We start from the raw sequence: 15,400 nt of genomic DNA, 5'->3' as shown, positions 1-15,400 counted from the left end.
TTAGGCAACTTGGGTCAAGATTAGAAATTATGGGTCAACTGAATTCCTTCTGAAGATATATTTAATCCATTTCTTATGGTTGAAGAGAAATATGTCCAAGTGGACCCCACATGTTTTTTTTGCCATGGTTTGTATAAAATTCCATCGCTCGCTTGGCAACTCACAAGATCAATGACCAGAGCATTGTTCATGTAGAGGCATGACTTATGGGAACTTTTACAGTAGATGAACTATCAAACAAAAATATATCTAGTAGTGACTAAGGATGTTCCATCAACTCAAATCTAAGTGCCCCGAGCACATTGCAGTGGATATACTGTGAACTGACAATTAGCACACCGTGGCATATATGTGAGATCACTAGAAAAACGAAACAAGTAGCCAGAACCCGGAGAAAGAAGATGCAGCATCCAAGGAGCACACGATGAACGCCAAGACGGTCGAAAGAGCGAACTGACTGCATGCCAGTCGCCAGTATACCCTGCAGATGTGCATATCCCTCGTGAAGAGAACCATCACACTCGCGGAGGCAGAGGCTCCCCCAAAAACTAGAATTGTCATGATCTGCAATGCATGGAAATTGCTGTGATCACTTAGATAGACCTTGCTAGTAGACTATTCCATAAACTGTTCTGAGTCGAAAATGAATTTTTAGGATATTTGAATCGTGCTTCTTAGATGTACCAACTTCGGGTGAGACAAATGGAGCGATCAGTTCTAACAAAAAACAAAAATATTTGATAGACTATAACGTTGGTTAACCAGTTTTACCTCCCTTTAAGAGAAGAAGACATCCTTAAAAGACTTTTTGCGCACGTGTTCCATCTAAATTTTGCTTAGGAATTTCCATTTGAGCAAGAAGTTATAAGAACTATCGATTGAAGTTTGGATTCAGTTGTGTCAGTGCATGCTTTCAACTCATTCAAACATAGCTGCATGGATAATAGAATAGATAAAGTGAATGACCTACCGAGTCACCGATGACAATGGCGGTTACAATAAACGGGCTGTGAAGATCCTTTTTATTCCTTATACAGAAGATATCGACACAAGTAAGGCCCAAACCCCATATAAACTGCAGGAGCAACGCAGTGCTCATGTAGCTGAAATAAAGAGAGACGGCGATAATGCACTCAGTAGGTTAGATGATGTCAAGAAAACAAGCTTGAGCTCCTACCTAAGCAATACTGAAGAGTAGTCAAGAAATTGAAGATTCTGTGCAGTTCACAGTTTAAATATTATGAATTTTATATGAAAGGATAAATCACCAGAGCACACATGCACACACACATATATACAACAGTCAAGACATTTCAAATGTTGACACATAAAACCTAAATTTAATAATTATGATAAATATTATGACAGAACAAATACTACAGGTACGTAGATGAAAACATACGTCTTTATTACACATATGGGTCTAAAACATGTCCGATATTCCAGTTCCATTTTTAACAAATAGGGTGTTATTCACCCCGTTTTGCAGACAATTGAGCTTGAGCTAATCCCGGCCACTCACAACCCACAATCCAGTTCTGTCTGCTACAATTATGTACTCGGTCGTGCCAAAACCTGAATATTTAACCAAGGTGGGTTTTTATTTACACCGAGGATCAAGTCTATTAATCTAAGTTCTGGATGAAGTCACAACAAGTGAAGGTTTTCTTGGAGAAAACCAGGAACTTGTCAGTTCCTTGTCCGGTGGCACCTCGAATAAATTGTGCAGTGATTTGTATGACATGATGCTGAAGGAAAACTTATATTGGACACCAACACCATGTAGGATTTTGTTCAGGAAACTGCAACTACGATAGATTTTCCAAATGCTTGTGGAATCCAACTCTACCAAAACAGGAAAAATATGGGAATTCAGCTGAACACACAGCCAACCGTGCGGCCAGAACTAGCATTGCTACTCTGCAAAAAGGTATGCAAGGAAAATGAAATTAGGGGTAGAAAGTACGCGAAGGCTGTGTAGTTGGAGTAGCCGAAAGCAGTGACCATGGCACAGACGGATGCGGCGGCGAAGACGCACTGCGACACCCGCAGCGCCATGATGCTCCATGTCCCTGGGCTCCCCACTATGAGCTTCATCCCCTTGTTCTTGGTGCTGCCGCCTGCCGGGGGTGGTAGGCGACTGCAGTGTAGGAGAAAAGCTGGCGAGTGCAGCGTTGGGAAAAGCTGAACTGTGCAGGATGTGATATTTCCAGCCGGGTGCTCTTATTTTCTTCTTCTATAGGAATCAAGTCCCGGTTGGACCATGCGCAAGAAATTTTCCGTGTTCTTCCAGTTTTGGCTAAGCGGAGGCAGGGCCATGTGAACCCAAGTTAAAGCTACGTACGCGCTTACCCTAGCGGCACCAAATTGGAAACTGCCTTAAACGATGATCCACGAGCAGGGGAAAGATGAGTCAAAACTGTAGAATACTCCCTCCTTGCCACCATAATATTGTACATACAATATATTTTCTAAAACTTAAACGATGTAAAGTTTCACCAAATTTATTGAGAAAATCATCTATATCTCCAACACCAAATACATCCTCTTCTATCTAATGATACGGATTTGATATTTAAGATGCTGATATGTTTTCTACATAATTTATTAAACTTTCTATGGTTTGACTTTAAAGAAACTAATATGCACTATATTTTGGCAAGAAGGAAGTACATAAAAAACGTGTAATAAACATCAATTACCAAGGGCGTGGTTGGTAGTATACGTCGCTGCTGGCTAATCGAGCTCGCGTCTCGGACAATGTGACATAATGTGCGCGTGGAATGGGATGTAGGGCAGGAGCGAATTCATGGTGGGTCTTTCGGTTGCCCTCGAGCTTGTTGGCATGCCACGGAAATTTTGGTTCCTGGTTGACGACTTGTGGTTTAGTGGACAGTGCCAATGACAAACAAAAAAGGCAAGTAGACCTGGAGTAGTAGTATTGTAGAAGGTAAAAGAATAGTTACAGACCTAGATTATTAATATTTACAAAAGGTTTACTGGGTTGCTTTTGAGCTAAACATATTAACTTACCTTGTGTAACAATCAGTAGCACAACTTGCAAATTCACCACATGATTTGGCTGCACAATTTCATGTAATATTGCGTGATAGCCCGTATTAGGCTAGACAAGGCAATGGAGATACAATTCTTGGCCAATTGGAAGTCCACACATGTTTTCCGAGCTAGGCCAATACAAACCGGAAAGAAACCTCAAGACGGACCCGCTAAAAGCTGCCAAGTCGGTAGTTTTTGTGGAGCCAGGCCTGGTTGAGCCCAAAGAAACTCTCACATTTCCACATGGAAGAGGAACCCGGTGACGCGACCCTACCAATTTGGATGTGTTGCATCACCACCATCTCTCTCGCCGTGCGCAACAACTTCATTGACTTGGCAATGATAGTAAGCCCTATGTCCAGTGGCGGACGCAGGAAAAAACTGGAGGGTGGGCACATTTCAATTTTTTTATTGCACCAGCTCTTGTGCAATAAAAAAATATTCTAAATTAATACGTAGTGATATACTAACAAGGTGCCTATGCTTGCCACGGAGTATTGAAGAACACTAACAAACAAATAAGAACCGAAGAATAGAAAATACCTGAATTGTGTTTGACCATTTCAGTAAGAATACGTGAGTTTGTTAGATTAATTACCATAACTAAACTGCACACAACACTATTACCACATGGTAACTATCTTCAGTAAAGGGCCAATTGTGAACTGCATTTTCTATCTTGATAGGTTATAGAAACAAATTGTTACGATTTGAGGTTTTACATAAAGAAGTGACAAATGGTCTACAATTGTGCCATCATAAAAATTACGGTGTTCTCTTTTCAAGATTATATGATTGTTCACCCTTTTGATCTCCTTGGGTTGTTTACTAAATATATGTATTCTATTCCTTACGGATAATTTGCTTGAGTTCATCAGACTACCTGGTGAAACCTCCATACTGATTTGTCTAAGGTATGTACGTCTCATGAAATATTAGGTATTTTCTGATTTGCTGCTGCTGGTTAAGAGGGAGGAGTAGGAGACGGAGAACTTCACCTTCAGACATTTTAATAGTTGTGCTTTATTTTAATATTCTATCGCCGTTTACTTTTTTCTCTCGATGGGATTATCCACTTATTATATTTTTCTTCTACTTTTCAGAAATTATGCTTGGATTCATCAGTTTGCCTGGTATGATAACATATCTGTATGCTTTTTGTTGTGCTCTCTGATTTGATCCAGCTTGTTCAATTACATATGGACTTAGAAAACCTAAATATTACCTCTCAAATCCTACCCTTAAACATAGCAATAGGGTAGACTATGAGTTGATGATTGGAATCGGTGGTTGACTGGTAGTAGACACATGTCACACATACGGGGGTGAGCTAGGGTTACCGGTAGAAGGCGACTAAGCACCACCATTGCTGACTTTTCAGTTTTCTATTATTTTTCTCTTTGTAATTCATGTGTTCACTGGGGCAAGAAATCAATATGCACAGCTTATGCAAGACATTGAGCAGCGGTAATTAAGACCTCAGGTAGCAGCATTGCAGCATGATTTGTTGGAGATATGCCCAAGAGGCAATAATAAAAATGTTTATTGTTATATCTTAATGTTCATGATAAATGTTTACATCCCATGCTATAATTGTATTAACCGAAAACATTAATACTTGTGTGTTTTGTAAACATAAAAGAGTCCCTAGTAATCATCTTGTTTAACTAGCTTGTTGATTAATAAATGATCATGGTTTCCTGATCATGAACATTGGATGTTATTAATAACAAGATCATATAATTAGGTGAATGATGTGATGGAAATACACCCATAGTAAGCGTAGCATATGATCAAGTCATTAAGTTCGTTGTGCTTCAAGCTTTAAATATACATAGTAACCTAATTAATAACAATACCATTATTGTTGTGGTCTTGTTTGTACAGGTTGTTCTACATATGGATTGAATTTTTTTTCATGTATAAATTATAGTTTCATACTCCTTTTAAGGCATAACTGCTATAATTACAAGCTTCTAATTTGTGTTAGATAAAAACTTTAGGATACGCTGCCTTGCACGGGCACACTTACTAGTACGTAAATAAATGAATCAAGTAACGTAGATAGTTAGTCAACAAAGGAATCGGGAGTTCGGTACAGAACGCGATACTAGGAACGAATCGGGCAATCCCCTGCGAACTAGCGACCAGAGAGCACATCGATAAACGGGCCAAGCCCATGAAGACATCGCTTCAGCAAGCATTCTCTGAAACTGTTGGTTTGCTCGCTCGCCTCCCTCGTTGTATCGGGCCATCTTCTGGTTTCTGGAGTCTGAATAGTAGTAGTAGTAGGTAAAAAAACTTTAAAATTTCTGTGTGGGCCACGGCCCCCCTGGCCCACCCGCTGGGTACGCCCATGCCTATGTCATGACCTCAACTAGACTTAGTGTGTCTCAACCAAGTATTAAAAATCTATGCAAAACTCCATCAATTATTGAACGTCTAAAGATGAAGCGGGATTCACAAACAAGGATCTACAGTGGACATAGAGCCTAAGATTATTAACAGTAAACCTTTATTTACAAACATTAATTCACAGTTGTAACGAACAAGCTGTAACTCGAACATGTTGTATGTGTCGGCACTGTCATGAACAACAACAAGAAGAAGGATCAAGTTAGTCTCTAGTCGTAGCTAGGGTCATTCGTTCTTCCGTACTTCTATACATGTATCCCACGGATATCAAATTCCTTGCTCAAAATTCACACAAATCACTCGTGTATCTTTCAGAGGGCTTACACCCTACTCCTACCCTTACCACCCATATGGGGCCGTAAATCTACATCTACGACATTAGTAGAGGGGTGAGGAGTGAGATGCATTTGTACCTCTAACGGTGGTCTTAGGGTTCGATGTACCGGTTTGGTCAATCTTAACTGTTTAGTGTTTACCCTCGTGGGTATTGTTGGATTGCAGATTGAGGGCGAGGGAGTGGATTAGTACATCACATATTCGGATACGGGACCGAGGGAGATCAAGAGGAGGCATGATAGCATCAATAAACTGCTAAGCTACTATGGTATCAAGTATTGTAGTTCTATTAGTTCTTGCGTTGTATCAATTATTACTGGAGTTTTGTTAGTGCTTTGAGGAATATGTGAAACTTTTGTTCACCTTTGGCCTGTAATAATGAATATGTAATTTTGAACCTGCAATGTTTCTATTGTACTACATAGGGATAAATTTTTGTAAAATATTTTTTCACAAGTGTTATATCAATGTTCTATATTTTATTTCAACTCTCCACTAGATCCCGATAATTCAGAGTATCCTATTTTTTGCGTTGCCCCTGATGAGTGGCCCATGGTCACAAGAAGACACACTACCCTACCTCCACATGCCTTACCCATGACCGACATGTGCCTCCCTATGGTCGTCGTGCATGTTGACAAGGATACCTTCCTCCACTAGTTACTGCTCGATCTCCCATGTGAGATCGAGCGCTACCAGTGTTGTGAGAGCTCCAGGAAGTGTGTGACGAGGTCGGGAGGCGCTCCGGGTTTCCTTCTAGACATATATTTAACCCATTTAAGGATGGCAATGATAGGGTATGGGCAGGGTAGAGCAATACCATACCCATACATGTATAGTAAATGGATACAAATTTATACCCATACGTGTACCCGTGAGGATAAAACTTTACCCATACCCATACCCATACCCGGCGGGTACCCGATGGGTAGGCCAAATTGAGCACAAGTCACTCGGAATTTTACTTTTACGATAACAAATGTGATTAAAACATAAATCATCTCAACTCCGTAATACGTAGTTGAGTACATAATAATTAACAAAATATAAAAATAACATTATCATATTTTAACTCATAAGTCAACAAAAGTAGATGCGTCAGGTAAGAAATTGACAATAAACATGCAGGATATGGGTATACCCATGGGTGCGAGGCCATACATGTGCCCTACTCATGACTTAATGGGTAGGGTATGGGTACTACCCATAGACAGAAAAATGTATCCATACCATGTCCATGCGGGTACGGTACCCGCGGGTACCCGTATCCGTGGGGACATCCTTAAACCCATTTAGCCATTTCGGTTGGCTGAAGAGAAATATGTCCAACTCGACTTTTCATGTTTTTCATCATGGAGCACACAAAATTCCATTGGACACGTGACAAGTCAGAAGATCGATAACCAGAACATTTTTTAGGTTATCTTTATCTCTATATGTTACTCTTCATGCTCATGAGTCCAAATCATCTAAGGAATAACTATTCCATGTCAAGGTTCTCATATATAGCTACAAGCCATGAAGGATGTTGTCCATCAACTAAAATCTAAGTGCACCAAGCACATTGCAGCCGATAATACACTCATCTAACTGACAATTAGCACAAATGGCATGTGCGATCACTAAGGGCGCCTTTGGTAGCCTGGATAGACCTTGGCTCGCATCGGCCCAACAAATTTCGGCCCGTTTGGTTGCATGCAGACCGCCGCGTTGTTGCATGAATCGGGTCTCAAAGCACCCATGGGACATGCCCTGAAGGAACGCCCGGAATGGCAGTTTCTCTGGAGCCAGGTCCGTTGCGGCCAGAAGGCTGCACGCGTGGGGAAGGGAGAAGGAAACGCCGCATCCCTTTGGGAACACGCACCATAATTAGCCTCACCGCTCCCCTCTCCTTCGTCTCACTCGCGATTTCAGTCTCACCACCCCATAAACTATCACATCACCAGGCGGTTTCCCTCCCGACGACCAATCCACCGCACCGCCGCAAGGTGGAGCACCGTTACCGGAGGAGGAGGAGTCGGCGAGCAGCACCGCGACATCGACCTGAACCTGCTCGTCAGTCTTCATCGGCATCTTGAGTTCGCCCGCGACCTCGAGCTCGTCCTCGTCCGGAACAATGGCAGTAACGACCTCTGCTTCTCACCCTCTTACTCGTTCTACCATAACAGGCCATGCTATGCATTTGTGACGACATGCACATTAGATCTGGTAGGGTTTCCATTAGGATAGGGTTCGGATTGATGTTTGCAAGGTGTTCCTCACCATCGCTTGTTGTTCTTGTCCAGTTATTGTTGTTCACGGTCTTGATTTGCTTAAATCTGTTACTCTAATCTCCAACCGCGGTAGATCCATCTTAGACCGGGCTGTCGATTGGTGATACTGTCAGATTTTACTGTGCATCCAGAGAGGGGAAGGTTTTTTGTGTGTGTTGGGGTTTAGCATGTTGTGATTGTTGTGCGAAAGATTATGCTGAGTCGCTCTAGTTTGTTCAGACACAAGAGGAGTGGGGGGGACTTGAAGAACGAAGTTGTTATGCTCAAGAATTTGCAGAGAACACAAGCACAAGTGATGAGAGCTAAGAAACATGAATGGGAGGCAGAAAAAAAGCATTGAAGGCTGAGAAGAGAAAGCTAGAGTATGACATATACGATCGGTTTCAAGTGAACTTTGCAATTAAGGATAAGCTCAAGAGGATCATGGCTACTTATGACGAGTGATGAATGTGTTCTAGATGTACTGTAGGAGAATTTGTAATGTGACCTAAGTATAATTTGTAATGTACCCTAAGTACCACTCGTAATATACTCAATTTGAACTGCTATTTGTGTTGTTTCTTGATTGAACTAGGCCAATGATTATAACCTTGGATCATAGTATGAGGAGATGATTGATCAGAACCTATGGCATGACTGAACATGACCATGCCATTGGTTCTGATCAAACATCTTCTCCATATGTCCTTATAGTATGAGGCCTCTGATACCCTGCTTTGCATGTTTCTGCTTCATCGGTTCTGCATTGGCCAATGATTGAATAATGGCACAACGGAAGGCAAGGTGCTGCCTTCAAACTTAGTCATGTGTGCCATATTCGTTGCACACTAGACTTAGTTTGAGGACAGTCCGTCTGCCTGCCATGTGACCAACTGTATGAGGTCTCATTTGCGTTGGCCAATGATTCAACAAAGGCACAATGGAAGGCTAGGTGGTGGTCTCAAACTTAGTCATGTGTGCCATAGTCGTTGCACACTACACTTAGTCTGTGGCCACTCCCTATGTCTGCCGTGTGAGGCCTTACTAATGTTATCAATGTCCGTTTTCATCTAAACTACTTGTGAGCACACACACGCACACCTCTAATGGCACATGTTCTTCTAGCAGACTGAGAAGATCATGCTTGGGTCACCTGCTGAGGTTCCCGACGACGGACCGGCGAAGAAGCGTCGTGGAAGACCGGCTAAGGTCGGCCACTTCCACGAGGACGCAGGGCCGGGCCACTTCCTCCGCATCATCTTCAAGCCTACCTTCGGCCGGCTCATGATCCCTAAAGCTTTCGTCAAGTGGTTCGGAGAAATTTCTTCCAACATCATCGTCACAATCAACACTGGATGCAACTAGAGGATGACTACGATTAGAGAAAGCAATGACGCATTCATCAACCAGGGGTGGACGTCCTTCACCATCGCCCATCAGCTAAAGATAGGTCAGTTCTTCACCTTCAAGAAGGTGTCCTCCTTCGAGTACAATGTGGTCATTTTCGACCACACCTGCACTGAGGTGGTGAGCAGGTGTCTGTACCATGGAGATGACACAAGGTGTGTCGTCTCCGAGCATCATATCTGAAGCTAACTGATACGTCTCAAACGTATCTATAATTTCTTATGTTCCATGCTAGTTATATGACAATACTCACATGTTTTATATACACTTTACATCATTTTGATGCATTTTCCGGCACTAACCTATTAACAAGATGCCGAAGCGCCGGTTCTCGTTTTCTGCTGTTTTTGGTTTCAGAAATCTTACACAGGAAATATTCTCGGAATTGGACGAAACAAAAGCCCACGGTCTTATTTTCCACGGAGCCTTCCAGAAGTCCGAAGAGGAGACGAAGATGGGGTGACGAGGCGGCCACACCCTAGGGGTGCGCGGCCCCACCCCTGGCCGCGCCGCCTTATGGGGTGGGCCCCTCGAGCGTCCCCCGACTCTGCCCCTTCGCCTATATAATCTCTCCGTCGCGAAAACCCTAGTACCGAGAGCCACGATACGAGAAAAGTTACTGAGACGCCGTCGCCGCCAATCCCATCTCGGGGGATTCTGAAGATCGCCTCCGGCACCCTGCCGGAGAGGGGAATCATCACCGGAGGGCTCTACATCACCATGCCCGCCTCCGGACTGATGCGTGAGTAGTTCATCCTTGGACTATGGGTCCATAGCAGTAGCTAGATGGTTGTCTTCTCCTCATATGCTATCATGTTTAGATCTTGTGAGCTGCCTATCATGATCAAGATCATCTATTTGTAATGCTACATGTTGTGTTTGTTGGGATCCGATGAATATGAAATACTATGTCAAGTTGATTATTGATCTATCATATATGTGTTGTCTATGATCTTGCATGCTCTCCGTTGCTAGTAGAGGTTCTGGCCAAGTTGATACTTGTGACTCCAAGAGGGAGTATTTATGCTCGATAGTGGGTTCATGTCTCCATTGAATCTGGGGAGTGACAGCAACCCCTAAGGTTGTGGATGTGCTGTTGCCACTAGGGATAAAACATCAATGCTTTGTCTAAGGATATTTGTATTGTTTACATTACGCGCAGTACTTAATGCAATTATCTGTTGTTTGCAACTTAATACTGCAAGGGGTGCGGATGCTAACCCGAAGGTGGACTTTTTAGGCATAGATGCATGCTGGATAGCGGTCTATGTTCTTTGTCGTAATGCCCTAAGTAAAACTCATAGTAGTCATCATGATATGTATGTGCATTGTTATGCCCTCTCTATTTGTCAATTGCCCAACTGTAATTTGTTCACCCAACATGCTATTTATCTTATTGGAGAGACACCACTAGTGAACTGTGGACCCCGGTCCATTCTTTTACATCTGAAATACACCTACTGCAATCATGTTCTCTGTTGTTCTTCGCAAACAAACATCATTCTCCACAATATACGTTTAATCCTTTGTTTACAGCAAGCCGGTGAGATTGACAACCTCACTGTTAAGTTGGGACAAAGTATTGTGATTGTGTTGTGCAGGTTCCACGTTGGCGCCGGAATCCCTGGTGTTGCACCACACTACACTCCTTCACCAACAACCTTCACGTGGCCTTCATCTCCTACTGGTTCGATAACCTTGGTTTCTTACTGAGGGAAACTTGCTGCTGTACGCATCACACCTTCCTCTTGGGGTTCCCAACGGACGTGTGCTTCACGCGTCATCACTAACCTGGTACTATGTCGTGTTTAGTTGTTGTTCGTGTCTAGTGTGTTGAACTATGATCCTATCTTCCCGTGTCGAGAACTCAAAATATAATAAACACATTGGTTGAAGAGAACCACGGGTATAAAACTACATTGCCCACATCACAAGTCACAAGCTCAATAACCGAAGCATAACCTCCATGATAACTGGTTCCACATCATCAGAACACAGTGCAATCGATCAACCATCCTGACAATTAGCACAACGCACGAGAGATCACTAGAAAATGAAAACTAGCAGCTCGAGCATGGAAAGAAAAGATGTAGCCGCCAAACACCACACGATGAATGCCCGGAGGATCGAATGCTCGATTTGACCGCAGGCCACCCTCCTGCAGAAGTCCACATCCCCCACATAGAGAGTCAACGCGCTGTTGGAGGCAAAGACTGCAGTGAAAGTGAGAAACGCCATGATCTGCAAATGCATCCACAATCGTTGTGAATACCCAGCTAGACCTCGCTTGTTCTGTCAAAAAATGATTTCGCAGGATATCTAAAATACATCCCTTAGGTGAAACAACTTCGGTTTAGCTCGTACAGACGAAATAAACTTTTGCAAACTATACGGTTGGATAGCCAAAATTAGTTCACAACATATTAGTAGTTTTTCGTTCCTTACTCTCGAAATCTAAATAAATCAAAGCATACTAATAGTTTTTCATCCCGTACTCTCGAAATGTTTTCAAGAAAGGTGAATGATATTTTTCAGTGAATCAGTTAATTACTTACCCCGTCACCGACAACCAAGAGGAGTACAAGCCCTCGTTCATGAAGAACTTTCCTATTCCTCATAGCATAGATATCAACACAAGCAACGCCCAAACTCCACACAATCTGCAGGAGCATCATCGTATTCATAAACCTGAAACAAAGAGAGGCCATGATACACCCAGTAGGTTAGATTATGTCAATAACACAAACTTGAGCTCCTGCCCTAGTGATTCTGGACACTAGTCAAGAAATTTAATAGTTTGTGCAGTTCATAATCTCAATAACATAAAATTTGATATAGACCTAACTTTAAACGGTCTCATTGCACGTATGAGCACATGAACATACGCAAACAAAGCATGTGTGATATTCCATTTCCATTTTATAAGTTGTAATATGTATGGGTGTTCCTCATCCATTCCAGCCAAAACTTAGCTTGGAACCCATTTCAGAAATTCTAGCAAACACTCTGGGAAAGCAAGAAACTTGTGTGAACCAGCAAATTAGTTTTTTTCGAAATGGACCAGCGACCAGCAAATTAATTTATTTCGGACACATATTCCTTTTCAAGTAAAGGAGCACATATGAGAGACCATATTGCATATTTACAGTGAGCGAACAGCTGCCCATATCTATTATGTACTACGGAGTATATAATTTGTCAGCATTAAGGGGTTAGTTCTGTGCCAAAGCGTGTATTCTGAACACAGGTTGGTCTATGTTTACACTGATGACTAACCTATGTGAACTGAGTCCAAATACCCCCAAGCTCAAGACTAGTCTAGTCCCCACTCCCCATCCAAAAGATAGATCAGCTAATTGATGAAGTGAGACAGAGAAGAGATTTCCCTTTATCCACGTCTCAGTTGAGATCGACTTCTCCCTTGTTTAGGTCTCCTACTAAAAGAAGTTCTGAAGATATTCTGCGGCGAAGACAGGTTACTTGTAATTAATGTATATAGGGTTCCTCGTTCTCAGTGGTATCTAAAACAAACAGGCCAGTGTTTTGTAGACTTTACGGCTGAAGAAATTTCACAATGGACAACAACGAAATCTGTTCTGCTCAGGCAACTTCCCCCATATATTGCCAAAGGAAACACACACACACAAGATGAAGAAAGATTTTTTTAAAACTAGAGATGAAGAAAGAAATTAGCGGAGCAAGAAATTCGACGGACTGAACTGATCATAGAGCCAAACGCACTAGCATTGCAGGATATGAGACGAGAAAAAGATTAGTGGTGGTGGTGAGGGGAGGACGTACCAGAAGGCGGGGCTGTCGGAGAAGAACTCGGAATCGGTGACCATGTCACGGACGGATGCGACGGCGAAGAGGCATATGGACACCCGCAGCACCATTCCGCGCCATGTCCCCGGGCTCCACGGCAGCACCTGCTGCATCCCCTCTCCCATGGCCATGCTGGTTTGGTGTGGAGGAGCGGCGCAGCGTGTAGAGGGTGGAGTCGTGGAGAAGCCAGCTAGCCGGGGAATGGGCGCTGTGATACTCCAGCCGAGGACTGGGCTTCTTCTATAAGAATCGATCAGGTCCCCATTGCCGAGCAATTCCCAGTCTTCTTCCAGTTTTGGTTAACGGGCGCAGGGCCATGTGAACCCATGTTAAAGCGACGCACTCTAAGCTTTTACCCTTGCACCAAATAGGGAACCTGACATTTTTTCCTTTGCAGGGGTACTAAACTGCCGGGGAGTGATTCGATATTCGCTATACCGGAGTGAGATCACACAGACGAGGCAACACATGCATGTCGCAAAGTCAGGTTCACATGCTACAGTATCTTCGTTCATTCATAGCTTTGCCTAACCATCGTCCAGCTACCAACAATCCTGAATCGAAAATTTGTGAACAGGCCTACTCCTACAAACGTACCTACGTGTAAGCGGCATGTTGTAGAATTGCACATAAATATCATTTTAGACAGAGTGCACAGGTCGAGCAACGCCAAGCATACCTCCACCGCACCGACCGCAAGATGGTAAAAGTGATACGTAATATTCTTCCCTGCAACACTTTTACTCTGCTTGGCATGGTTTTTACAGGCTAGAAACCCCTACTCCCGTCTCACTAGTTACTCTGCTTTGGCCTTTGGTTAATTATCAGAAGCGCTTTCTTTGTAGCTACTTGGATTCGCTACTGATAATTAAACAAGACCTGGGTGTTGATCCTGTAAAAGGAAAATCTGTTCTGTCATATGGTCATAGGGTCAAGGAGAAGAGGGAGCAGAGGGAGGCAGGGGCGGAGCTACATAGGCTTTGCATGGTGGACATGCACCGGGGACAAAACAAAATTTGCTTGCAATTCGATCCAAATTTTGTTATGTGCACCAGGTAAACTCAGTGGCGGTGCACGTACCAGGGCACACTATTTCACATCTCAAACAAGTGTGAAGATTTACCATTTCACCTTGCTTCTTGTTGTGTGCACCAGGCAATATTTTCCCTAGCTCAGCCCCTAGGGAGGAAGCATGTGTAAGCAGCCACAAATCTGGATCATGCGAGGGAGAGGAAAGGTGAAGTTAAATGTAGACGGATCGTTATGTGCGTCTGATGGTACGGGAGGCACAGGGATGATACTTCGTGATGAGAATGGGTCGATTGTGGTGTCTGCTTGCAGCTTTTTGAGTTCGTGCAGTAGCCCCTTGCATGCTGAACTCGAATCCTGCCGTGAGGGCATTTCCATGGCGTTGGAGTGGTGCACACTCCCCTGCTTGATTGAGATGGACTGCACAGAGGCAGTCCGGATGATCAAGAAGCCGGGCATCGACCGTTCGCCGTTCATGGGCATCGTCCAGGAAATAAAAGAGCAAGTTGTTCCGGGGGTTGGTTTTCATATTAGCCTTATTAGCCGTGAATAGAATAGAGCTAGTCATATTTTAGCAAACATTGGTCGTTCTTTGTCTAGTTCTAGGCTGTGGCCAAACTCCGGTCCTGATGAAGTCCTGGCAGTATGCTGTAATCATGTGAGTTAAGCAATATAAATCCCTTTGGTTGCCAAAATATTTTTCTTACCAGAAGCGAGTCAGCAGGAGGAACCCAAGCAAAGTTACACCAGCACCAATAAGGAACCGCCTCCCGCTGGCCGCCAAATTGATCACACACACGAGACAAGCTATACAACTCCACATGCTTGCTTCACCATGTCACACGTACCAAAAGCCAGCTATCTTATGTTTGTGTCGTTCAGTTCAGGATCCCGTCCCACACAAAGATTTCAAATGACATACCTCCACCTCATTTTCTGCACCTTTGCTATCTTGGTTACACACAAGCAATTCACATGTTCAGTTCTTTCACTTCTGCTGAAAAGGATGGATAGAGTCAGAGACCAATCACTCACTATAGGAAGATGGGAGGGACCCTCGGCGTAGGCTACGCCGAGGG

At 43.3% G+C, this 15,400-nt stretch overlaps 1 protein-coding gene across 1 annotated transcript; it reads right to left on the bottom strand.

Annotated features, from left to right (window-relative positions):
* Positions 1–360: 360 nt before the first annotated feature.
* On the bottom strand, positions 361–2,097 carry LOC124656562 (CASP-like protein 5B3). Its single transcript, XM_047195280.1, has 3 exons — positions 1,967–2,097; positions 971–1,103; positions 361–564 (listed from the first exon to the last, which is right to left on the bottom strand). Exons 1-3 carry the CDS (start codon positions 2,095–2,097, stop codon positions 361–363), a joined length of 468 nt encoding a protein of 155 aa, XP_047051236.1.
* Positions 2,098–15,400: the final 13,303 nt, after the last annotated feature.

The sequence above is a fragment of the Lolium rigidum genome, chromosome 5, assembly GCF_022539505.1.
Source record: "Lolium rigidum isolate FL_2022 chromosome 5, APGP_CSIRO_Lrig_0.1, whole genome shotgun sequence".
In the NCBI taxonomy this organism is placed as follows: domain Eukaryota; kingdom Viridiplantae; phylum Streptophyta; class Magnoliopsida; order Poales; family Poaceae; genus Lolium; species Lolium rigidum.
Note: the sequence above shows the minus strand (reverse complement) of the source record. Positions and strands in the feature narration are given on the sequence as shown.